Source organism: Mirounga angustirostris, unplaced genomic scaffold, assembly GCF_029215605.1.
Source record: "Mirounga angustirostris isolate CCGP_5_RB_7025 unplaced genomic scaffold, mMirAng1.0.hap1 SCAF_4, whole genome shotgun sequence".
Lineage (NCBI taxonomy): Eukaryota > Metazoa > Chordata > Mammalia > Carnivora > Phocidae > Mirounga > Mirounga angustirostris.
The window spans coordinates 180,082,551-180,109,560 of NW_026991712.1; the positions used below are offsets into that span (position 1 = coordinate 180,082,551).

The 27,010-nt window shown below is 44.6% G+C and overlaps 1 protein-coding gene across 2 annotated transcripts in view; it reads right to left on the reverse strand.

Annotated features, from left to right (window-relative positions):
* The window catches only part of KAZN (kazrin, periplakin interacting protein), a 1,036,128-nt gene that overhangs the window by 772,442 nt on the left and 236,676 nt on the right, over positions 1 to 27,010 (reverse strand). For both annotated transcript variants that reach the window (XM_064589897.1, XM_064589898.1), the window contains one exon: positions 24,743 to 24,900. In XM_064589897.1, the coding sequence (XP_064445967.1) occupies positions 24,743 to 24,900 (158 nt within the window). The remainder of the gene's footprint in view (positions 1 to 24,742; positions 24,901 to 27,010) is intronic.

Below are 27,010 nucleotides of genomic sequence, written 5' to 3' on the forward strand. Positions count from 1 at the left end.
AAATCAGGAACACCTGTTTTGAACTTCATACTGGCAGGAAATCAGCTTTGGTTGGTTACGGTTCTGAGACCTCAGGTTTACATTTGACAGCAGTTAGCATTCTCCAATGCACCTTCTTCTTCTCCATTCCTGAGGTCTTCAACAGGCTAAAAGAACTTAGCTCCAATATTTCGTTTTCCCACTAGGTCTCATCTATCCCGTGAGCTCATGTGGGCAGCACCAGTTAAAAAAATGCCACGAATCTGGGGCGCCCGGGTGGCTCAGTCGGCTAAGTGTCCCGATTTCGGCTCAGGTCATCTGAGGGTCATGAATGCAAGCCCCACATTGGGCTCCTTGCTCAGCAGGGAGTCTGCTTGAGATTCTCCACCCCCCCCCACTCACACAGTCTCTAAATAAATAAATAAATAAAAATAAAATCTTTAAGAAAAATGCCATGAGTTTGCTACTTTATGTGCCTTGGCAAAAATGAGTCTGTGCCTTGTCAATTCTGCATTTGTGGAATTACAGGTGTATAAATAAAACTCTTTTTTTGTTCCAGGAGTTGAGCCCTTTTGTACACGTTTGTCACTTTTCAATAATTCTAAGGCCATGTGACTAAATATGTCACTTGCTCATTTTTCACTTACAGGAATAGAGGACAGTACATCAGAGAAAAGGGGAGAGATAAAATCAAACTTCCTTGTGGAACGAGAAAAAAAATGTAAAAACTCTTGTCCCATTTTTAACATGCCATAACTTAACCTCAGTTTTATTTACTATTTGAAGGTAGGCTTGAGCAGTTTAAAAGCCGTATAATTGGACCATTGTCCTTTGAAGGTAAAGTTGCCTACAGTAATCCTTTCCCTACTCTGTGACTTCTTCTTCAGAGGACAGGTATGACAAATGAATTCTGGCACGTCCTGTGCAAGGTTATAGATCAGGAGTGTTCTGCTTGTTTGTGAGGGAAAAGAAAAACAGCGAAGAAATCGTTTCTGGGGATTGTTTGGAAAATAATGAGGAAACCGGAACAAAATGGCAAAGAAACCTCCAGTTTCATAAAACATGCAAATGTTTCAAAAGGAAAATTTCCCAAAAGTGGCTCAACTCCTCTCATCTGTATTATCCCACCTTCTCCTTCTGCAAAAGCAACAACCCATAAAATAAAGGGGCAAAGCTTCTTTCTTTGGTTTTCCATTAAAAGTTTAATTTGCAACACATCCAAATGAGGGTCCTATTCCACTGTCTGGGGAGAACTGATGCCCCTCTGTGGTGGAAGGAGCGCAGGTTGGTGGTTAAGGAGAGAGCCATTCATTTCCCTCTGTGACAGGAAGCCAACCCCAACAGCAGCTATAACCATGTGTGATCTGTTGCTATGAACATTTGGGACACTAAAATAAATTGATTGCACCAAAAGATTCTTCCACTCTCCCCACCGCATCATCTTAATGGGGAATTCATACCACTTTAAGCTGCATTTACTGCTGAAACAGAATGATGGCTTCTAAAATTACTCCGGCACATATTGAATTGGACCCAAGTTTATTGGGTTATGGGACAACATTTTGGTTTCAGCGAAGGCCATCCTTCCAGAAGGCCCTGGACTCCCAGTCAATTATTCCTTTGTCAAATCCAGGGATGTGCATCTCTGCTTTACCTCAAAATCTCTCTTTCTTCTGCTTAAAATACCTTCATTTCTTAAACTCCCAAACATGTTCTTATATTTAAAATTAAGACTGAAGGGCGTTACAGATCCCAGAAGGGAGCAATTAATAAAGATCAAATCCAAAGAACAGGATCAAGGAGGGAAGACAGACAGCTGGTGGGTAACCCGTACACACACAGACGGGAAAAGTCTTACGCTTAACAGTGCCTGTCCGCTGGAGATGTTCTCTGTTACCCACTGCTTATTATTTACTGACCCCCTACTATGCATAGGCACAGGACACCTCCTCCTGCCCTCCATTCTCCCAAGAAGATCTGCTTGATGCATCATTTAGCATAATGCAACGTGTTTCTATTTGAATAATTCCTGATGTTTGCAGAGCACCTGCTCTAGTAAAAGACTTTCCTACCTCTGATCATGAGTCTTCCGTTTGCGTGGTTACTGCAAACTTCAGATGGGGAAATGTGAAAACACCCAGCATGGTGACTTGCACCAACGTATGCCCTTCTTAATAATAGCTGCCTCCTTCATTACACTCTTGAGGTTGCTAGCTAAAATAGTACTGTCCCATTTTTGCTGACACGAACACCAGCCCTGGAGATTAAAGGAGACTTCAGAAAGTCACTAGCAAGTTAGTAGTTGGATTGGACCTGGAGCTTGTTCTCCACACCCCATCCCTGCACTGGCCCCAAGTGTGGGGATGTCCAGGGGGGCTCTCAAACAATAGGGGAGAAGCCCCTCTGAATAGGCTTGATCATCCATAATGCCCTGCATCAGGCAAGATCAGGTCGGCAAGTCACACGTTGAGAATGCCTTCCCGGCAAACCTCAGGGGAAGAACTGATGGAAACCAATGGTTATTCCAAAGCAGCCCCAGTGGTAGCGGATGGCACCCATGTCTCCGGAGGCTTGGAACCAGCTAAAGAGGACCCCGCAACACAGCATGCAGGCTAAATGCAGGAGCTCCTGAATCAAGTGTCTTGGTTCTAATCCTGCCTCCAGCACTGACTATATGTTGCTGTCTTGGGCAGGTCGCTCATGGCCCTCCTGCCCTACTCTCCGATCATAACATGGGAATAATTTAATATGTACCTCATCAGGTTGCTAAGGATTAAATAAATAAAAATGCCTATAACACAGCCTGGCATGTAGGAAGCACTTTGTATTTGTAAAAACAAAATAATTCAGTAAAATAAGAGAGGAACAATGCCTAGGGGCAGGGAATCTTACTCAGCTTTCTTAGATCAAGTGAGCTGGTGCTAGAGGGAATTAACTATGGGATAAATGTCTGCTGAGGCTTTGTCCTTGCAGCCCATACACAAGGGCCCCTTTCAGAAGCAGCCGGGCCAGCCCGGGTGAGGACGTTGGTAGGGGAGGGCGGCCTGACCTGCAAGACAACTGCCAGCCTCGGCCCACAGCTCCAGGGAAACGGGGGCCCAATGCCAAGCACCCATCTGGTCTGAGCAGCCGGGCCTGTCGAGGCCCTTGGACCAGTGCACTGGGTGCCGTCGAAAGCTCCCTGCAGAGTCTCCACCATGGAAGTGAACTGATGACACTCGATCTACTCCTCTGAGAGAGACTCGGAGAGAGGGAGAAGGAGGAAGGAAGGAAAAAAAAAAAAAATTTAAATACAAAACGGCTCAAAAGCAACGCCCAATTACAGGCATTTGGGAGCTGAGAGTGTGTTATCAGTCAAGATGCAAAACCAGATCCCCAAAGGCCATCTTGGCTCATCATTCATTACCTCGCCTGACACCCAGCCCTTCCCCCCCCCCCCCCCCCAGGTAGACTGGGCTGGGACAGGCCACGCACCAAGCAAATGAAGAGGCACAGGTGTGTGGGGCGCACTCTTGAGGAAAGCCTGCGTCTGAGTAACAAATACTAAGATACTGCCAGGAGCTCCATGGTCCTTGGTGGAGCCAGCCAGCTGGGTGCTTTAGCTTTCAAAAAAAGTCTTATTAAAAGAAAAAGAAGGGGCGCCTGGGTGGCTCAGATGGTTAAGCGTCTGCCTTTGGCTCAGGTCATGATCTCAGGGTCCTGGGATCGAGTCCCGCATCGGGCTCCGTGCTCCTTGGGAGCCTGCTTCTCCCTCTGCCTTTCTCTCTCGCTCTCTCATGAATAAAAAAAAAAAAACTTAAAAAAAAAAAAAAAGAAAGAAAGAAAAAGAAGACGGAAAGAAAGAAAAAAGCAACCCGAGACCATTGGTGGGTGTTCACTTCCAGCACAGGTGTGACAAAGGATTATGTTGTAAATTGATTATCTGAATAGGATGTGCATTATTTCACTTGGAAAAATAAATTTTGCCAAACAATATACCGAATAAAGGATAAGATACATGCATATAAACTATATATGATGTGGACACGTGTACATGAACAGACGTGTATCACAAGCACGTGGCATCTTACACACTTTCACAGTATGTTTTCTGCCTTTCATATATGTAGTCTGAAATATATTACCAAGAACATATATTATACACAACATATGTATTCCAGGCTCATTCTGAATCTTTAGGAGACTAAGGGTAGTTCTGCAGAAAAATAAATATTAATGAGACACGTTTTTTTTCCTCTCAAACTGGTTTTTGCTTTTTCTACATAGCGGAAGGGCTTTCCCCTGCTGGTTATGAAAAGAATACATCTCACTGCAGAAATTCAGAAAAGCAAAATGAAATAAAGAAGAAAATTAAAAATCTATCATCTTACTGTTCAGAGATTGTGTCCATGATCATTTCTGTGCATTTCCTTCTGGGCTTTTTTTCTTTTTATTTACCAATTTGTCACAGACATGTTTCCATGTCAGTGAACGTAGATCTACCTAATTGTGTTTAATGGTTCTAGAGTATCCCACTCTAGGGATGTGCCAAAACTCATTTACCCAATCAAATGTTATGAGATTTGTACTTGGTTTCCAATTTTTCACTGTTATGAGCAAGAGTTAAGTTTTAGAAGAACACCAAAACAAGACTGGCGAGGACATGCACGTGTCAAAGAAAAGTTAAACCGTACAGGAATCCTGCCCACTTTTATTTGTGATAGGAATAAAACACAGCAGTCATCTGGGTAACGCCAAGCAGTGGCTTCCCCAAACCTGAGTTGTGCTGTCTGCAGCAGGGACAAGCAGAAGGAAGATGTCAGGTGAAAAACAGCTTGCAGAATTCATAGTCTGTCCAGCAACCAAGCCCGAGACCGGTGCGAGGCCCTCAGCTCTGTCCTTAAGGGACCAAAGCAGGGCAGAGGGAGAGGGGAGAGGGGAGAAATGCTGGGAACACTGTCACAAGCCTTAATTTCTAAATGTGTTTTTCTGCAAGCTGTCTTGGTAACCTTTTCTGGGAGTTTCTGGTAATGCAGTCTTTCCTGATACACCAGTAAAATGTCTCTTGCTGCCCTTGTGGACGACATCTCTCCTTTGGTCCTCAGAGACCTTCTTTCAATATGTACGCAGGTGAACCAGACAGATGTAAGCCCTGCCCTCATGGAGCCAATGACTGAGCACTGGAGTAATCAGATGATTCGATAAAGCCACTGAACCTGTGATAAGTTCCGGGGGGTGCGAGGAATGCTGGTGGTGGGCTACATGAGATAGGGGGTCACCAAGGCCAGTCTGAGGAGTGACATTGAAGCTAAGAGTGGAGGACCAGGGGAGGCAGCCGGGCCAAGTGCCAGGCGGAAAGCTGTCCACAGGCAGGAACCGCATCTGCGAAGGCTGAGGGCTGCCAGGCCCACCCACCTAAAGGCAAGGCCAGTGTGGCTGCAGAGTGAGGATGCGGGGATGGCAGGAGGGTGACCGACTCATCCCGGCCTGCCAGGGACTTCCCCAGTTTTTTTTTTTTTCCCAAAGATTTTATTTATTTATTTGAGAGAGAGAATGAGATAGAGAGCATGAGAGGGGGGAGGGTCAGAGACAGAGGCAGACTCCCTGCTGAGCAGGGAGCCCAACATGGGACTCGATCCCGGAACTCCAGGATCATGACCTGAGCTGAAGGCAGTCGCTTAACCAACTGAGCCACCCAGGCGCCCCTGGACTTCCCCAGTTTTAAACGTCCTTGAAGACCTCTGGTCCTGGGCAAACCGAGCATTGGTCGCCTTTTCAGCAGGGTGTTCAGCACAGAGACTTACTAGCAGCGGAGGAAGAGTGTGGACTCATTCTCCATTCAGTGGGGGGGGCAATGAGATTCTCATTCAAGAAGGGATGTGAACTCACGTCAGCAAAAGCACCACCGATTTGCACAAGGCAGTAATACAGGCATCATTCTTAATTCCTTTCTTCACCATCCCCCGGCATCATCCCCCCTGCCCCTGCTGCCTCCCAAACCCATCCACGTCTCCAGTCTCCCTTATTATGGCTCTGGTCCAGAGTCCTACAGGGTATTGGTTAAAAGCCTGGGCTCTGAGGCCAGATGACCCAGGTTCCCATCCTGGCTCTGCCACCGACTGGCTGGGTGACCACCCGGATTTGTCTGCGCATCCATTTCCTCATCTGTCGAATGGAGGTAACGGAAGGCTCATGGTGGAGACTGAATGAATTGATAACATGTGTTTAGTGCTTAGCACCACGCCAGCTCCCTATTCATAGAGCATCTGCCTCCTGAAGGCGCGATTCTGACATCTTGTCACGTAGCTGCCCGGCTTCCACGCTCACCCCCCAGCCTTCCAATCTTCCCCATCTCATCTCCATCAGCAGCCCTATACGGCTTGGTAAACAAACCCAATATTTGTCACCACCCTCCCGCCTTCTTAAAACCCTTCGGTGACTTCCATTACTCTTGGAATAATATTCAAGCGTTTTCCTGGACCTCCAAGACCCTTTGTGACCCGAGTCACACCAACCTCTCCTCCAGCGCCTTTTCCATTTTTTTTCTTTATTCTTGATCACTGGAAAAGTCTCGACGGTGTTCTGATGCATGAGTTCCTGCCACTGCTATTGCAAGGACTCTGACCCCTGCTATTATCCACCCCTGCTTGGGACACAGGGGTCTGCCCAGTATGGGGACACATGACCTCCTCCAGCTGAATCTTCACACACTGTCTCCCCTCTTTCCCCCTATTTCTCTCCAGCTTCTCCTGCTCCCTGCAGTCCACATCTCCTCGTTGTTCTTTTAGAATTCCCACCATGATTCCCCCTTGCTGCATCCTGGGAGAATCTCGCAGCCTGACATTCCTGTTGTTCGTTCTTCTCGGCTCCTCAGGAAATGAGGTGGTGGGGATGGGGGGTTTCAGTATTTGTATTTTTCTTATTTCCAAGATCTCTAGTTGGTTCTTTCTTACCCTCTCTCCTCTTTGACAACCTATGTACACAGGGACCTCTCCCGGCAGGCCCGTCACACTCCCCTGCATCATCAGCCCTCCTCCCTCTGCTGGGTCATTGTCTTTAAGATAGAACATGCACCGTTTAAGAAAACAAACGACTCCACGTTCTCCTCCAGCTTCTGCACTAATCATCTGCTCCTCAGTAAAAGTCCTCAAGGAGGTCCACTCCACTCCCTGCCTCGAGGCCCCTCCTCCATTCTTTCTCAAGCTCACACCCATTGGGTTTTGTCCCCTACCCTGTGCTGCCAAATTTGTCCCTGCCACAGTCACCGACCTCCTGCACGTTGCTGTGTCCAACAGTCGATTGGAATCGTCGTTCTAGCTCATCAATCAGCAGAAGTTCTCAAGGGGATCACTTCCAGCCTCTTAAGATGCCTTCTTCACCTTCTTACGGTGCAGTGCTCCCTTGGGTTCTCTGACTTCACGGGTTGTTCTCGCTCAGTCTTTGTGCAGCCCCTCCTCATCTCTCCAGCCTCTGAAAGGTGGACAGACCTGGGGCTCTGTCCTGGGACCTCTTCTTTCTGCATTTACGGGAACCGTCTGGATGAAATTGCCCAGTCTCATGACTGCATGTCTCCAACTGGGTTCTTTCTCCTGAACACCAGACTTGTCCCTCAACATCCCCACTTGGATGCCTCCTAAGCATCTCAAACATATGTCCAAAACAAACTCTCCATTCCACCTCCAGTGATGTTCTCCTTCCCCTCGGCCCCTCCCTCCCTAAAGTGGTCTTTACTCTTCCCGTTGCTTGGGTTCCTTGACTCCTTTCTTTCGCTCACCTCACAGGTCAACAAATTTTGTTGGCATTACCTACAAAAGATTTCCAGAAGCTGACCATTTCTCACCACCTTCAAGAGGTAATGGTCCAAGTCACGTTGTCTCTTACCTGGGCTATTTCAATAGTCTCCTAGTTGGTTACCAAGTTTCTAGTTCTCATCCCCCACAGTTGATTTTTCCCATAAAAGTCCAATTATTCTTTTTAGACTGTTTAGTCAAGTCAAATCAAACTCTTTGCCTGAAACCTTCCATGGCTTCCCTTCCTGCTCAGAGTAAAAGCCAGAATCCTTCAAAGCCATAAATAATCTGCTCTGCCCCGCCCCCTACCGTTCTGATTTATTTTCTATGACACTCACCCTTGCTCAGATATCCAACTCCAACCACACTGGTCTCCTCGCTGTTCCCTGAACAGTTTAGACATCCTTCTGACTCGGGGCCTTGACACCTGCTGTTCCTTCTGTCTGGAACATTCTTCCCCTTGATTTTCACTTGGCTCATTCACTCCCTCACTTCCTTGAGGTCTTTTCTGACCATCCTGTATAAAAAGTAACCCCCCTCCCCATTCCTGTATTTCTTAAGCTTCTTACCCTGCCTTATTTCTCACTGCAACACACATCACCTGACATATCTTTACTTGGTATTTTTTTTTGTCTCCCCTAACTAGACCAGAAGCTCCACGAGGACCAGGACCTAGCTTTACTTACTATTTACTCCCCAGTTCACCATCTGCACCTAACATATATTAGCAGCTCATTAAATCTTAGTGGAATCAATGAATGGGTAAATAAAGGATCTCTGTTCTGATTTCTTGGATGCAGTATTCTATGTTATCTCTCTGAGGATATTAATTGTACCTATTTTAAAATCCTGTTCCAGTTTCTCTATTAACTGTTTTCTCCTATGTAACTTATTCAGTTTATTGAGTTTGTAATTCTATAATTTCTATCTCATTTTGTGGTTGGTTTTCAAATGTTTGGTGATTTTTTTTTTTTACTGTCAGTCATTTTTGTAATTGAAAACCCTAGCAGATAATTATCTGGTTTTATTTAGATGGCCCACTCTGAACAAATCCAGTTGTCCCTCCATCCTCTGCTCTCTGGACTTCTGGGACTGAATCCTAACAAACACCTAGGCATAGACAAGGAGCTGTCAGCAACTCAGAAGCCCATAGAGGAGAAGATAGAGGAACAAGAGACACTAAATGATACCAATCACTCAGCTTTGGAAGAGTAAACCTGTCCACACTGGTGACTAAGGAAGAGGCCCATCAATCAATTAGAAACATTCCACTAAGGAAAAACATTCAGATGTGCTTATAGAAGAAAAAATCCTTTTTATTCCTATATAAGAGATTGTTGTTTCTATTAAAAAAAAATTATTGGTCCTTTCCCGAATGACTGACCTCCTTGGCGGAAATCCATTTTCCAGCCACCTGGGCCAACAGCTTACTTGTGAAATCAAAACTGTACTCGAATGTTCCAACAAAATCCAGAGAGGGGCTGGCATAAGAGAAACAAGACCGCACTACAGTTAGATGAGTAGGCAGTCCCGTGAGAGGCTGAGACTTAACCCTAAATCTCTACCCTCACCAGACTTTAATGTTAACCAACTACTCAAAATCAGTTCCTCTTGGAAGTGTTGGCCAGTGTCCTTTCCCTCAGCTACTCGGATTTAGGCTTGTCACTCGCCTGCTCGGAGCCCCATGCTTCTCTCCTCCACAGCATTCTTCACTGCTCTGCAGAACTAAGAAGAAAGGGCAGCCATCAAAATGCCCCTGGGATAATGCATGCACAGCCTTCCTGAAGCCTGGTGGGAGAGGACAGGTCTGGAGGTCCCAGAAAACAATGTGGAAGGGGCAAGCCTGACAGAAGCCTGCTGCAGAAGAAGAGCTGACGGTCATGAGGAGGTACAGAGTCCTGGGAGAGAAGAGTTAATCCACTTCACAATTCCTCTGAAGGCAGAAGATGGCGGCGCAAGGATGACAACCAGATCTGCCACACTGAGCCAGACGCTGCATCCCAGGAGAGACCCGGCTCTTGGGGCGGGGGGGGGGGGGGGGGGGGGAGGGGGGCTCGTGACTCTCTGCCAGGGCAACAGCTGCCCGTGAACTTTGCTAGATCTCCATCTCTCTTGCTTATTTGCCCCCACAGTCCTACCAGAGTGCCAAGGTTCGGCTGAAACCAATAACGAAGCCCTAATGATGATCTGAAATGTCAAGTGCTCCTCTGTGCTAATGCTATGCATCCAGAATAGTTCCCAGATGAGAGAAGACACGCTTCCCTTTGATTTAGAGTTGGAAGGATGACAGAGTGGAGGCAGCTACGATGATGAAAAGAAAGAAAGAAGCCAGGTGACAACTTCCCATCCCACAGAGAAACCAACAATAGGGAATCAACAAATTATGTGTGATGTTGGCATCGTGGCAAAAGCAACAGTGGTGCCCCCTCCAGCAACTGCGGGTAGGACACACCACCTGCCATGCCACCCCCAGGCCCTTCCCTTATCTTGGATGGAATAAGACCTCCAGTGCGACATTCAGCACTGGGGCTCTTTGGAGAGTAAGGAACCTTGCACATTGGCCTTCCATCACAATCCTTTTCATCCCATGATGAAAACAAAAATACGCTGCTCCTGGACCACACTGCGCCTGGTCTAAAAATGTCCCACGCCTTCTTAGTCTGTGATTTTCTCATCAGCAGGGGTGTATTCGCTTCCTGTGGCTTCCATCACACAGTGCCACAAACCAGGTGGCTTAAAACAGGAACAAGTCATATGTCATATGACCTTTTTTTTAAAGATTTTATTTGAGAGAGAGAGAGAGAGAGCGCAAGCAGTGGGGGGAGGGGCAGAAAGAGAGGGAGAGAAACAAGCAGTCTCCTGGCTGAGCAGGGAGCCCAACTCGGGGCTCAATCTCAGGACCCTGGGATCATGACCTGAGCCGAAGGCAGATGCTTACCTGACTGAGCCACCTAGGTGCCCCTCCAATGACCTCATTTTATTTTGATTCCCTCTGTAACGACTGTAGGTCCAATAAGCCACATTCTGAGGTTATGGATGTTAGGACTTCCCACATGTCTTTTCTGGAGGACACAATTCAACCTGTAACAAAGGAGTTGGTCCCTTTTGGCGAAGCTAGAGAAAATGCCATATGGGGCATCCATGACCAAATGGTATTCGGTATTACTGTGGGGTTCTGTGGAGGTATTTCTGCAAATGCTGATTCAAATTTCATTTAGAAATACATTGAAAAACCCATGAAAACATGCACTGAGATGTGAGGCACATCACTTATGAACACCAGTGAACAGTTTGTGCTTCCAGAATAACAAGTTGGATTTTTTGGTGGGTTGTTTTGTTTTGTTTTTTTGTCCCATCCTAGGAAAAGAACTCCTTGTGCCACCTCTGTGCATATATTCAAACTTCTTAGTAGGTAAATTATTTACAACAATTGTTGCTTTATTACGGGTCTTTGAATTCAAGCCCTGTGCATGACTGCGTAAAGGTTCCTGGAGCTTAATTGCAAGGGGCCGGGGGTGCCCCAGCTCAGAGAAAGCTCCCACTTGGCTCTGTGGTTAATCATGGGAGGGAACACATGGAATATTGACAAGAAGGCACTGGGGAGAAAGGATGGCATTTCTATAAAGTTTGGGTGCCCTATCAGTCAAGGTTCCTCAGGCTGCAAATGACAGAAATTTCAATCCAGTTGAAATGAGAAGGGGACTTTTCATCTACTCCACAGTGTGTCTTCTTCTGTTCCTCGCTGTACGACGTCCCTGTGTAATTTCCTGTGTGCTTATGTTGGGGGTACCCCGCATTGGTTCACTCACACACATTCCAACATCCTCTAACCTGCTTCCCTGAACTACAGAAAATGGAAATCTAGAACTACATTTCCCAGATTCCCCTGTGGCTAAGGTTGCCTACTAACCTGGGTTCTTCCTCAATGAGGTAGCCACAGTGTGGGAGGAGACTGGCTCCTTCAGCCCACTGGCGGCAGAAGCACTTGGTTCTTCAGGACAGCCCTGGGGAAGGTTCTGCATCCAGTCCTCATGTTGCAGGTGCTGTCCTGGGTGAAGCAGTCACTGGACGGTTTCCACTAGCAGTCTTGACTGGTTTCTCCTGGCTACTGTTATTCCTGGCCAGGTAGCCTCCAAACCTAGCGTTCAAGACCTCCTGGAGATTCTGTGAACTATCAGAAATGTCTCCAAAATTTCTTTTAAAGGCCTTTCTCCTTAAAGTGGATTCTGTTGTGTGCTACTGAGAACTTAAGGATACAGCCCGACTCCAACAGATGGTACATACACTGATGAGTCCCAGACCCACCTCTTCAGCCACAGCTTTCTCTGAAAATGAAGACAGAGTTTTGACTGTCTCCCAGACAACCCCTGGACTGACCTACTCTTCCACCACATTCTCTTGGCCAAAACAAATCACAAGTCAGCTCAGATTCAGGGGATGGGAAAACAAACCCTAGTTCTCACTGAGAAAGGCTACCAAGGCATATTGCAAAGAGAGAAAGTAAAGAACCGCAGGTATTTTTTGCCATTAGAGTAGCAGAGCTACTCACTAGATATGTGACCTTAAGTAAGTTTTCCTCTCTGGGCCTCATTTTGTCTTCCAAAAAATAGGGGAAATAACACATACCTCACAAATGAGATTTGGAAGTAAGGTACAGTCCTTAGCAGAGGGTTTGGCACCCGCTGAGAACTCAGTGATCCTTTACTACTTTTATTTTTCATATCTCCCTGCAGTGTTTACCACTGTACCTTTCATGTGGTTACTATAAGCACAGGAAGAATTTTGTTGAACAAATTAACCATGCACCTGGTTTGAATGACCAGCTCGAACAATGGGATTTTAATGGCTCATCATGTTTCTAGAGTTATAGCACAAGTGCACACTTCTCACACTTGGTCACAGGCCCATTTGAAATCATCCTATTCAAGCCTGACGTAGAGCCCTCTTAAAATATATCCTCCAGCTGTTCAAACACAGTCTGTCCTCTGTGCTTGGATAACAGCAGAAGAACACAATTCATGACCCTCTAAACAAACTGACTGGCTCAGTCTTTCCAAAAGAGAATGTGCAGGAAGCTTGCTAATTAGGACATTTCAGACTCTCATTTCCAAAAGATCAAATGTCATCAAGAGTTATGCTAAGAAATCTTCTGCTACTTGGCTTTGTTTATGTGGTAGATTGATTACACTAATGCGCCACGCTTGATACATCCTTTTGGTGGTGTCATCCCAAACTGACTCTGGGTTAGGTAATTTGACTGGTTTTGGCCAATGGAATAGTAGCAAGTCTGATACAAATGTAGACTGGAAAAGTGATTGCTTTTGTCCATTTGTTCTTTTTCTATGGACCCTGTCACCTGTATGAGAATACTGCAGAGTTAGCCTGCTGAGCGGATACTGGAGAGATGTGGAGGACAGCTGAATCATGCCAGCCAAGGGCATCTTAGACCCACCAGGCCCCAGCGACCACAGATGTGGGAGTGAGACCAGTCAAGATCAGCCATGCCTGCCTGTATTAGCAAAATTACCCAGTCAATGCAGACTTAAAGAAGTCAATAAAAGGTTATCATTTTAAACCACTTAATTCTGGGATGATTTTTTTTTTTTTACGTGGCAGTATTTAACTGATACAAATCCATGCCATGATTTTCATTATCAATCTTATCATGAGTCTGTTTCTTTGTCTCATACTTTCCGAGGAAACAGAAAGAGATTGTAGGTGCATATCAGTAATCCAAGATAAGAATGTCCATTCTGAAGTATCCAGGCTACTAAGCTGGCCAAAAACGACTGCGTTTCTTTCAGGTCCACAGGAGTAAGTGAGAACTTGGAAGAGCCAAGTCACCATCTCACTATTAAACTGCTTTAAGGGGCACCTGGGTGGCTTCGTCAGTTAAGCGTCTGCCTTCAGCTCAGGTCACTATCCCAGGGTCCTGGGATGGAGCCCTGTGTTGGCCTCCTTGCTAGGCAGGGAGCCTGCTTCTCCCTCTCCCTGCTGCTCCCCCCTGCTTGTGCTCTCTCTCTCTGTCAAATAAATAAATAAAATCTTAAAAATAAATAAATAGTGTCATTTGCAAATATCTTCTCCCATTCTGTGGGTTGCCTCTTTGTTTTGTTGACTGTTCCCTTTGCTGTGCAGAAGCTTTTTATCTTGATGAAGTCCCAAAAGTTCATTTTTGCTTTTGTTTCACTAGCCTTTGGAGATGTATCTTGAAAGAAGTTGCTGTGGTCGATGTTGAAGAGGTTACTGCCTATGTTCTCCTCTAGGATTTTGATGGATTCCTGCCTCACATTGACATCTTTCATCCATTTAGAGTTTACCTTTGTGTATGGTATTAGAGAATGGTCGAGTTTCATTCTTCTGTATATAGCTGCCCAATTTTCCCAGCACCATTTATTGAAGAGACTTTTTTCCATTGCATATTTTTTCCTGCTTTGTCGAAGATTATTTGACCATAGAGTTGAGGGTCCATATCTGGGTTCTTTATTCTGTTCCACTGATCTATGTGTCTGTTTTTGTGCCAGTACCATGCTGTCTTGGTGATCACAGCTTTGTAATATAGCTTGAAATCAGGCAACGTGATGCCCCCAGCTTTGTTTTTCTTTTTCAACATTTCCTTGGCGATTCAGGGTCTTTTCTGATTCCATACAAATTTTAGGATTGTTTGTTCTAGCACTTTGAAAAATGTCATTGGAATTTTGATCGGGATGGCGTTGAAGGTATAGATTGCTCTGGGCAGCAGAGACATTTTAACAATGTTTATTCTTCCGATCCATGAGCATGGAATGTTTTTCCATCTTTTTGTGTCTTCTTCAATTTCTTTCATGAGTGTTCTGTAGTTCCTAGAGTACAGATCCTTTACCTCTTTGGTTAGGTTTATTCCGAGGTATCTAAAGGTTTTTGGTGGCTATTGTAAATGGAATCGATTCTCTAATTTCTCTTTCTACAATTGCATTGTTAGTGTATAAGAAAGTTATTGATTTCTGTGCATTGATTTTGTATCCTGCCACATTACTGAATTGCTGTATGAGTTCTAGTAATTTGGGGGTGGAGTCTTTTGGATTTTCCACATAAAGTACCATGTCATCTGTGAAGAGAGAGAGTGTGACTTCTTCTTTGCCAATTTGAATACTTTTTATTTCTTTTTGTTGTCTGATTGCTCTTATTAGGACTTCTAGTATTATGTTGAATAATAGCGGCAAGAGTGGGCACCCTAAAAATTAAAAAGAGAGCTACCCTATGACCCAGCAATTGCACTACTGGGTATTTACCCCAAAGACACAGATGTAGTGAAAAGAAGGGCCATATGCACCCTAATGTTCATAGCAGCAATGTCCGCAATAGCCAAACTGTGGAAAGAATGAAGAGGCCCTTCAACAGATGGATGGATAAAGAAGATGTGGTCCATATATACAATGGAATATTATTCAGCCATCAGAAAGGATGAATACCCAACTTCTACATCAACATGGATGGGAATGGAGGAGATTACGCTAAGTGAAGTAAGTCAAGCAGAGAAAGTCAATTATCATATGGTTTCACTTATTTGTGGAACATAAGGAATAGCATGGAGGACATTAGGAGAAGGAAGAGAAAATGAAGGGGGAGAAATAGAGGGGGAGACAAATCATGAGAGACTATGGACTCTGAGAAACAAACTAGGGGTTTTAGAGGGGTGGGGGCTGGGGGGATGGGTTAGCCCAGTGATGGGTATGAAGGAGGGCACATATTGCATGGAGCACTGGGTGTTATACGAAAACAGTGAATCATGGAACACCACATCAAAAACTAATGATGTACTGTAGGGTTACTAACATAATAAAAAATAAAATTTAAAACAAACAAACAAACAAATTGCTTTTAAGTGTAATTTACTAAGGAACAAGGGAGTGAAAGAACATGGAATATTAGCTTGAGCTGGCATCAAGGAGAAATGCGGGTTCTACTCCCAGATCTAACATAGGATGGGGATGATGGCACTCAGCAACACCATGCCTCAATTTACCTGGCTGCTCTACCTGGGAATGTTTGAGTTTCACGTGACTAGGAGGCCCCAACATCTCTGCAGAGGAATTACTATTCAAAGCATAAGTGATTTTAGGATTATAATTATATGTCATCCGTTCTGCTCTCTATTATCTGACTAATGGGTGGGAGCCACAGCATTCAAAAGTACCAAGTTACTGATACTAAAAGAAAAGTCTGATATTGAATTCCATTATGGCAGAAAAAAAAAATTGGCAATGAAATTACCTTTCTAATTATGTCTCATTCAGACGAACGTTGTTTTACATTTCCTGAGTGCATGCCACCCGGGAAGGAATGCTTTGCCCATAGATAATCCATACAGTTACTAATCTCTAGGTCCATAATTGAGAACTGAATGTCGGCCAGGTTCTCTGTGGCAGCTATTCGGTTAAGCATGAGCAGTCTCCACCTCTTCATTTCTGTGTCTACATCTTCCCAGGTTTCCCTTCGCCCACCTGGCTCCTGTGTCTCATGTAGTTCAAACAGCTCTGATGCTAGCCTTCCTTTGTATGTCTCTATGTCCACGGCATCTAGCAAAAAAAGACCGAGATCTTGGTTCACCCACAGGCAAAAAAGAAAAAATTCTCCGTTCCTGAGGGACCAGTTAGAATTTTCATATTCTCTAAACTAAATGTAAATTTCTGGAATAAATAATTTGCTTAGATCTTTCCCAACATCTCAGGGGATCTATTTCCAGTTACCTCATGGAGTAGTATTAAGTACATAAGACTAAATTGAAGTACAAATAATAAGCAATAATGCATGAGTAGAGGTCACATTCTCTCCTTCCCTCCCTCTCCCGCCCTCTCCCTCCCTGAAGATCTCAGCCGAAATGTTGTGTTCAAAGGGAAAACATTTGAACCCTTATGTAATCTGGGTCCTAATGAATCTTTAGGACAACTACTGAAACTCGTAATTATTTGTTGACTCACATACTCAGAGCTACTGACTAGTGACGTACAAAATCCTTGAGGGCAAAGATCATTGTTTTTGTTCTCACCGTGGTTCCCCACAGTCTAGCACAGTGCTTGGCACATTATAGATGCTCAATAAATGATGAGAAAATGATAACTAAGATATATCTTGAGGACCAATTACGATTTATTGTAGGGCTTCAAACAACATGATTCTGAGACTGGAGGAGTTTCATGATCAATGAAAAAGGTAGCATTGGTTCTAAAAGCAGGTTTCTCAATCTCAACACTATTGGCATTGGGGCTGGATAATTCTTTGTCTTGGGCGGGGGGGCAGCGGCCATCTTGTGCATGGTAGGAAGTTGGGTAACAGGCCCGGCCTTTAGCCACCAGATTCCAGTAACCGCCACCCCCGCGCACAAAGCCACACCATCTGTGACCATCAGAAATACCTCCAGATACAGCCAAATGCCTCTGGGTGGGGCAAAAATGGCTCTCCTCCCCTCTCGGTCGAGAACCACTCACCTACAGGGTAATGGTGGGGTTGGGTACTATTTGTGAAGCCACATATTTACCAATATAACTACAGAACATCATGAGGAGGCTAGAATATCGAGGGATAAAGAATAAAGATTTCTGAAACCCTGTTCTTAGAACCCTATGCCTTCTAAGAGTCTGAAAGGATAGAGTTTAGCTTTAGGAAAGCATTGCATATTTATTAACGTTGTTAAAAATATTTTGAGTTAGGGGGCGCCTGGGTGGCTCAGTCATTGGGTGTCTGCCTTTGGCTCGGGTCATGATCCCAGGGTTCTGGGATCGAGCCCCGCATCGGGCTCCCCTGCTCCACGGGAAGCCTGCTTCTCCCTCTCCCACTCCCCCTGCTTGTGTTCCCTCTCTCGCTGTGTCTCTCTCTGTCAAATAAATAAAATCTTAAAAAAAAAAAAAATTTTTTTTGAGTTAGGAGTGCTGTTGTATGTCTGAAGCCAGGTGTTAATCTGCTTCTTTCCCCAAATTACACCCCCCTTTCCCTCTATTTAATAACCCCTTCAGGAAGCAAATCCTCTGAGGGTCACCAGCTACAAGTAGGAAATCATTTACGCTTGCTTTGTGATGGGCTGGATGAAATGATATAAAATAAAGTCTATTTTATTAAAGCTTAACACCCAGTTTTCAAAATAGAGATAACAATACTCAGCCTCCTGTCGTTCTCATGGCTGAGAGGAAAAAAGGAGAAGACACTGGCAGAAGTGCTTTGTAAACAGTGAAGTGATCTGCAAATATCAGCCACTTCCTTCTCTGGGCTTCCAGGGCCCCCACGCACACCTTCCTCAGTATTTATCACAGGGCACTTCAGTGTCTGATCATCTGCCCCACTATATCCTAATCCCTCTGGAGAAGGGCCACTCTTCTGTCTCTCTCTGTCCCTAGAGCTCAGTGCGCTGCCAACCCCCGCCCTGGGACACAGTACCAAGTGTATTCGTGTGGAGTGCACAGTGGATTTATTATTGCCCCCATCTGTCCAGCATCCTCTCTCCCTCCTTCTGGTGACAATGGTCTAGGTGGGACCATCCCTCAATGTGCACACCCTCCCATGGTCAATGTGGAAAAGGTCCCATTGACCTAAGACATGCTGGTCAGACTCTTCCAAGAATTTGAATCTTGACCAAAGAGACACAAAGAGAGAAAACAGTTGGAGCCAATTTATCCCAACCACAGTATCCTTTTTTTTTTTTTAAAGATTTTATTTATTTATTTGTCAGAGAGAGAGAGAGGACAAGCAGGGAGAATGGCAGGCAGAGGGAGAAGCAGGCTCCCCGATGAAGCAAGGAGCTGATGCGGGACTCGATCCCAGGACCCTGGGATCATGACCTGAGCCGAAGGTTGACGCTTAACCGACTGAACCACCCAGGCATCCCATGAGCCACCCAGGCGTCTCAACCATAGTATCCTAAAGCAACTTCTCTTTAATTCCTGACACCTAACTCTTGCCTGTCTTTCCTGAGATGTGGTTCTCCAGCTTTTCCTAAGGTCAACCCTGTTTGCTTCCATCCAATGTTACCCTTGTTATATGTTTTTTTAAACTAACATCTTCTTTCATGAAGATAGAAAATTTTTCTTTTTAAAAATTTTTTTTATTTAAGTTCAATTTAGGTAACATATAGCGTATTATTATTTTCAGGGGTAGAACTTAGTGATTCATCAGTTGCATATAACACCCAGTGCTCATTACATCAAGTGCCCTCCTTACTGCCCATCACCCAGTTACCCCATCTCCTCCAGCAACCCTGTTTGTTTCCTACAGTTAAGAGTCTCCTCATGGTTTGCCTCCCTCTCTGTTTTCGTCTTATTTTATTTTTCCTTCCCTTGTTATGTTAATCAGAGCTAGTCTTTGTTGCTGAGGACCAAAAAACCCTACTGGAGTCCTCAGCCCTAACCTTCTTTCCATGATTTTGCTACTATTTCAGATTCCCGCACTATACCATGGACCATCAACAATCAGAGCAGCATAAATTCCAGCATATTATCATTTAAAATGTAGATCACTGAAACAAATACATAGTATCTAAAAATGGGGCATAAAATTTCTGTGGTGTGAAAATAAATTCCCAAGTTTCCCTCTAGCGCCATATGTACGTATCCATGGAAGCCATACCAGTTTGACAGAGACTATTCCGTTCAAACATGACCCATCCTGATGCTCCTTTCCTTCACAGTACAGCAATGGACAGGAACCCAGTTTTTCCTGAGTCTCAGTTCCAACTCGACCCAGATCTTTGCATGTAAATACTGAAAGCATGAATTTCAGTGTTTCAGAACCTTCCCTAAAATTCTGCCTTATGGGTTTTACAAAGAGGCAGAGGTCTCAGAGGAGGTGACCTTTCATTATTAATGTAAGAAATACCTAGACTCAAGCTTATCAGAGGAACAGCACTGCAATTTTATGTGTCGCCCTCCGTTTGAGCAGGGAAGGGGACTCTAGGGGCTCTGTAACCGATGGGATTGCATCTAAGCCTGGCAATGCCTACAGGTTCAATTTCATTTATTAAAAAACAAACAAACAAACAAACTTTAAAAGATCAAAATCACCATGGCAGAATAGGAAGTGGGCTCGCACAAGTTATACAAGAAGCCGCAAGCTTCGGACCTCTTGGTTTCACAGTTTGCATCTGAGAACAGAAAGTAAGCACTGTCTTTCCGAATGCACAGGATGGATGGGTAATGGAGCCGCGGATTACTGGAGGGGATAAGCTGCGACTCCTTTGAATAATCCCCTTACCAGTGTAGCTTCCTAGTTAGGTGAACTAACCTCTTCAGCATCCATTTCAGTATTTCTTTCTCCTAGGACCCGTAAGAGGTGGAAATCTGACAGCATGAATAGACTTACACATATCCCTGGGGTGATTTTCTTCTGTTAAAAACTTTGCCTCTTGGCCCCCGTTCTGTCAGAGTTTCCTCTCTGCTTGGCATAAAGTAGGGACATTTTGGTTCTTGCTTCCGCATGGGGTCACATGTCAAAAGCCACTACGAAAAACCTGTGCTCGGGGCGATACTATGAACTTGAGAGCCAAGCACACTCCTGGTGCCTCAGTTTGTGCGATTTCAGGGCAAGATGTCCCCTAGGGCTGTTGACAGGCTGGTGCTCCTGGCATGACCTTAAAGCCAGCTGCAGCTAGAAAGTCCCAGATACCTGCACTTGTCAAGACCACCAGGTCTATGCCCTGAGCACAGTGTTGGCTTCAGAAAGCACATGGAGGGATGGAAAGTGCTATAAAAGGGAGAGATCCTCTTCCAGTGTATGGCTGTCATGAATTTGTATCAAACACCTGATTCCCAAGGTCTCCTTCCCAAAACAAGCAGACAAGCCAACCCTCCCTCCCTATTTGTCAGGAGCCTGAGCCCTTTTCCCCTGGTGGGGTCTCTGCTCCAGACCACACTTCCCCATTTGAGGCCAGTCTAGAGAGTGACCGTGTCCAGGCAGCTCAAACAGTCCATCTACTCATGTTAAATTGGCCCGATCGTGCCGGAAATTAATCAGAAAGCATCATCAGCCAGCGGAGAGGAGTTTTCTAGACCATTCTAGAAAAGAAAATCACACGACCCAGAGGACCATCACACGGAATCTCGGATCCTGGCAGGAACCCCTTCTGCCTCCCAAACCCCAGGCTTGCCTCCTGCCGGTCACCCCACATCCTGTTGCTGCTCTCCCCCGCGGTTGGCGAGGGGAATATGCAGTTTTGGCAAATAGGCTTTCAAGTTCCCTGAACACAAATAAGAGAAAGAAAAGCAGAAGGGGAAAGGAAAGGAGAGGGGAAGGAAGGGAAAGGAGGCAGGGGAGAAAGGGGGGGGAATGTAGCGAAGGAGGAGGGGATGCTCCAGGTGGGGTGGAGGGAGGAGCAAAAGGAAAGCAAAAGGAAAAGGGAAGAGGAGGGAAGAGCCAAGAAAGGGCGGGCCAGAGGATCAAGCAGATTTCATCTATTTTCCGCCGAACATTTGGCTTCTGCCAGGCCGTAGGCACACACTGGCTTAGAGAGGATGGTTGTGCGCTTTATTTTCGTTGTCAGTGTCTTGCTTCCTTCCTTCCTAGAGATGGACCTGTGGGAAGAGTGCACTCGGGCCTTGGCCTCACTTAAAACAAGCTCCACCTTCAAATCCAGGCCACGGTCTGGGGAGAAGGGCCTCCTGCCTCCTTGCCCCGCACTCCGCACTCCGCCAGGCCCAGGCAGCGGGACACGGGCCCTTCCTCACTTGCTGTGGCTGCAGAGGGAGAGCCCACGGGGCATGGAAATTTCTCTTGCCTTCTAGCGCCCAGCCTTCCAGGAGAGGACCTTGCTGCCAACAAAGCGATCTTATCGTTTTCCCAAGCATTTGTTCACCCCTTAATAAATAATGATATTAGGTCTTTGGGGGGAAGGAGGAGAGAACTGCCAATAGGAGATTTAATTTGCTGTAATCAACCTCTCTTAGCATGCAGAGTCACACTGGGCAAGTAAAAGAATTAATCTCTACCAGAAAGAACGGCCTCTTCGGTGTTATGAATCTAATCACTCACGAGGCTGAGTCGGCACTTTGGGTTTAGCCAGAGCACTCAGGAACAAAAGCCACAAGATCAGGTTTCCAATGTGGTCTGAATGGTACACGTCATTGAATTTGGGGGCCTGCGGACTACAAGGGGAATGGAGTGCAAACAGAGGAGCCCTGCCTCTTTGAGACACCCCTGAAACGCTCATACAGACATGTAGGGAATTAATAAACAACTGCGGGACTCTGGACTGCCCATGTGAGCCGTTCCATTCTCCAGAATGCACTGTCACACCTGCCAATCATGTCCGGCACCCCTATTATACTTGGGAGATCTGTTTGCTCTGTGCATACTGTTTTATAATCCTCAGAGGTAGAATTTCATAGCCCAGCAATGCTTTTGCCTTTGACATTCTCCTAAGCAGGATTTATTGCTTCCAAGACAGATGTGACTTGAATCGATTATGCCTTTTAAGCAGCCACTCTCGAAAGTGGCCTCCAGGTTCTCTGGAATACTTTGCGCCTGACTTCATTCAACTCGCAGACTGATGTCAGGGCATTTCATCATAATCTAATGCTATTAAGAGTCCTCTGGGTGTGGAAGTGAGCAGGCTATTACACCAACCAAGTTAAGGGATGTGGTTACTGCTCTGTAGAAGCTTTCGTCCTCCAATACACAAATCTATCACGCATCTATTAATATCACAAAATGCAGCTGAGGGGTAGGAGGCACATAAAAGTTATATTCACATACTGTTGACCTCCCATTTATTGATGAACTTAGAATATGAAATAAGTACATTCATTCGTCTTTGCAATGGAGGTAAGAAGCAATGTCAAACCATGAATGGAAAATCACTGAATTTCCAAAAATGCTCGATAAAGAGTCTCCTTAGAAATCACATGTCTCTAGCTATCTCCTTCAAAACTGAAAACCACATATCACCCCTGACTGTACCCAAAAATCTTGGGGGTCCTTAGCATTTTATAAGTTTCACAACACTGATCTTACTGAGATGCTCTGAGCCTGGGGGCATTAGGTAACATGATTCTAATTGCCTTCAGCTACAGACCTAGAGATAACCACAAACAACGTTCCAAAAAGTTAGTGGTTTGGAGAGAAAAGAAATGAGGGTGGTATTTTTAGACCAAACTAATCACAATTTACCTCATCCTATATCAGTCTGAAAGACAAGAGGGAAGAGTCTTTGAACAAAAGTAGGCAAAAGAAATGGCAAGTCCAGACACCACACACTTCTACCTGACCTTCTGTTTTCTGCCCCCTCAGGAAGAGGACTTAACCACCCTCCTTCTGGAGGTGTGACTTTGGGGAATATCCATCATACCCTGCTCCATTTTATCTGGCTATGTAAGTGAGAAAATTCTAGCAGGCATTGAATGGGGATCAGGAGAGAATGAGGTAATAACACGGTCCTATACAGTAACCACATTAAATGGGATATTCTAGTCTCATTAGATAAAAAAGGGGAAAATTGTGATCAATACCACGAATGATAAAAATTGTCAAATGAATCCAAAATTCAGGGAGGGGAACGTTTTCTTAAGCAATATGGAACATTTCTGAAATCCTATTCTAGACACTAGTGAAGGAGAGAAAAAAGATGGCTTTTTATTTCCTTAGATTTTACAAACTAGAGTTTACACACTATCTCAGGAGAATCATTAGGCTAGTCCCCTTGGCTGGGGTGTGAGCTACAGGATTGGGTCCAGGCACTGAGGAAAGCTAACCCTTCCAAGAATAATTTGCCCTCTTTTATTTGGTAAATTGTTCTAAATCCACCCCCCCTTTTAGTTTTCCCCTGAGTCTTAAAATTGGCTGTTAGAGCTTCAGAATCTTTTGTTTTTCCACCAGACAGGCTCAGGAAGAAAGGAGAAGTGGAATGGGCTGCTCAGAATAAAGGGGAGAAGGGAGAACACTGAATAAAAATGACAGGCTTTGCATAATTTGGGTCCTCTGAACACAGTGGCTCAAAAACCCCATGGGGCAGCTTTAAGCATTGACAGGTGAGAAATGCACCAAGATCTTGCCAGTACAGGTCTTACTGGTACCAGACACAGGCTTCAGGATTGATTTAGAAAAACAAAACACAAACCACTGCCATGGTTGAAACAAAAGCAAAGAAACCACCGTTCAAAATCTGATACAGAGCGGAACCCAGGAAACCAGCCACCATTCTGACCTAAACCACTGTAGATCAGAAAACAAACTCAGGAGGAAAGCTCCGGGGCAAACCAATACAAAATCACCCAAACCAAAGACCATTTTTGGAAACATTTCTAGATACTGACGAGGTAGGAATGACAATGAAGTCTAGTTCAGCTTGGCTTCACTAACATCGAAAACTATCAGTTCTCCTGAAACACCTGGTGTTTGCCTACCAACATATCTGGAGAGACTCACCAACAAAGCCAGAAGGAGTACATGGATTACCTTTAAATATTTCAATAAAAGAGTGCAGAAGGAAAAACCTTGAAGAAGAATCTCAACAAAAGCGAACAACGAGCTAAATGCCTTCTGTAATTAATTCATTGCGAGCATTAAAAAAAACAAAAAACAAAAAAACCCACAACAGTGCTGATTCGCTTACTGGTGGTGCATCAAATGTACCAAAATATTCATTAGCTGCTCAGTGATGCTGTTTGGGATACATATTACTCTACTCCAGAGCCTTCGCCAGCTTTGATGCCTGCCAAGTTTGTATGTAAATGGATTTTTCACTTTTCCAAGGCTAATGAGAGATCTGTTAAATTCTCAGAAACAACACATATATTATTTTTAAGCCCTATTACTTTGACTTAAAACCAAGCTATTTTAATACTAGACCCCAAATAATTCCTAACCAGAAATCCAAGACCCAGTATATCAGAATGTCCACTATACGGCTGTTTATCACAAAGGTGGTTTCCAGGAAGTGTGGTAGTCGAACATTTTTGCACAACTTCTACCAAAAACAGCAACACAAAAAAAGATACCATGGACTCTATGTAGAATTTCCTTGTCAATCTCTGTACCTGAGCATCCATTAAGAGGTGCCTCATCAGTATCATGGAACTCTTCAGAGTCTCTTTCTCAGTGGGTAGAAAGGGGTCTTTGTCTTCTTCCAGTGCCTTCGACTTGGTGACAATAAAATGGGATATCTGGTCATTTAGGGTGTGGAGTGACTGCACAGCTACAGAAAAGAGAAAGAAGGAGAGAGTGATCAGAACAGGTGACTTTCAAAGAGAAGTTGACCGGTACTTTTAAAGAGAGAGGTGGGGGGCGGTGCAGATAAGGTACAACACAGGCAGGTATCGAGAAACCAGTGCATCCACGAAGCTCTTCAACACGTACACATGTTTAAAAGCTAACAAGTATGTATTGAGCACTCTCCAAATACCAAACCTATATGGAGTGTTTGGGGATATAATGGTGAACAAAGGCAGACACAAGGCCTACCCTCATGGAGTGTCCAAGTCCTGTTGAGAAAACTGAAAAGAAACAATTTAGGGAATGCTTCCATGAAGATGACTTTGTGGTAAGTGTGTATAAATTACAGAGATTAGCAGGGCATGAGGGGACAGCCCTCGAGTAGACTTACATTTATGGTAATATACTTGGCTACTTTACCTCTAAGCAGATGGCCTCCATCATTCAAGTATATGAAGGGACAAAGGCCATGTTTTCCAGCCAATGCCACATGCGTGCTGGGAGGATTATTATTTCTCTATAATTCATGTAGCGCTTGCCATCTGACCTGTTATAAATTTTAAGATTTCACTTATTTATTATGCTTGTTGCCTCTTCCTCTACTTTCTCTACAGTGCACTCAGTAAGAGCAGAGATTTTTTTTTTCAATCTTTGTTTATGGTTATATCTCCAACAATGAGGGCAGGGACTAGCGAATAGGAGGTGCTCAGTAAATATTATTGAATTAATTTCCTTATTTCTCCTTGAATTCAAATTTCTTTCCTTATAGAATTTCTGTAAATTTCAGGTAAATTTATCCTCTTGAATCAAGAATAAGTAAAGCCTAGGCATTCTCAGGAAAACCACTGTACCAACCACAATTCTGAAGATGAAAGTTATCATCAAAAAACTAGTATACAATAGAATAACTCTGAGCCCTTCTGCTTCTGACTAGCAGGGAGTAAGAGGGTTCAGATTACCCTCTTGCCATAAATAACTAGAAAACTGTTTGATATCTTCCAAACAAGTATTTTTAGACTTTGAACAACAGACAGCGCAATACTGTGATGCTTTAGAAAAGGGGAGGAAAAAAAAGTTGAGTCCAATCATCACCAGGCATTCTGCAAAAAAGGGATAGCCAGACTTCAGCATAGGAACAGGAACCCAAGGACAGCCCAGTGATCTCACTGAATTGAGAAGACAGAGGCTGGGAAGGCTACCTTTGCTACAGTCTGCAAGAGAAAGAAGTAAAGAGGAGGGGGCTGCACAGAGATCTCCAGAAATCTGCAAAGGGGTCCCTTTGAGTTGTTGGCTGAATATCAATCCTGTGTGTGAGTAGGATGAAACCCTATGTGACCTGGCAAGAAAAAAATTCCAGGAGAGAAGAGTTATAGTCTGGGCAGCCGTAAGCCAAACAATTCCAAGAGATCTCACAGGGCCACAAACTGTTTGCAATAGTCTGGGCAGCCGTAAGCCAAACAATTCCAAGAGATCTCACAGGGCCACAAACTGTTTGCAAGCTCACCAGCCGAAGTGGATGGGCTTTGCTGGAATTCAGGGCATATTCAGTAAAGACTCCAGAAGGATCAGGCTTTAGAAATGAAGCTAAATGATCCATAGAATAAAGTTTACTCTAGGCCTAACCAAAAAGTTTAAAAATAAGCCCTGAAAGAATCAAACTGATTGGCAAGTAACTGAAATACCTGCCAGGAAAAAAAAAAAGGAGCATCTTTTGTGTGTAGAAGTATGACAAAATCTAGCACCCAAAAATGCAAAATTCATAATGCTCAGTATTCAGTAAAAAATTACCAGACAGGTAAAGAAGCAAGAAAGTGTGACTCATAGCCTGGAGAAAAATCAGTATATAGAAACAGACCTGGGGCACCTGGGTGGCTCAGTCAGTTGGGCATCTGCCTTCGGCTCAGGTCATGATCCCAGGGTCCTAGGATTGAGTCCCAGGATTGAGTCCCACATCGGGCTCCCTGCTCTGCGGGGAGCCTGCTTCTCCATCTCCCTCTACCTGCCTCTCTGCCTACTTGTGCTCTCTTTCTATCTCTCTGTCAAATAAATAAAATCTTAAAAAAAAAAAAAAAAAAAGAAACAGACCCAGAAAT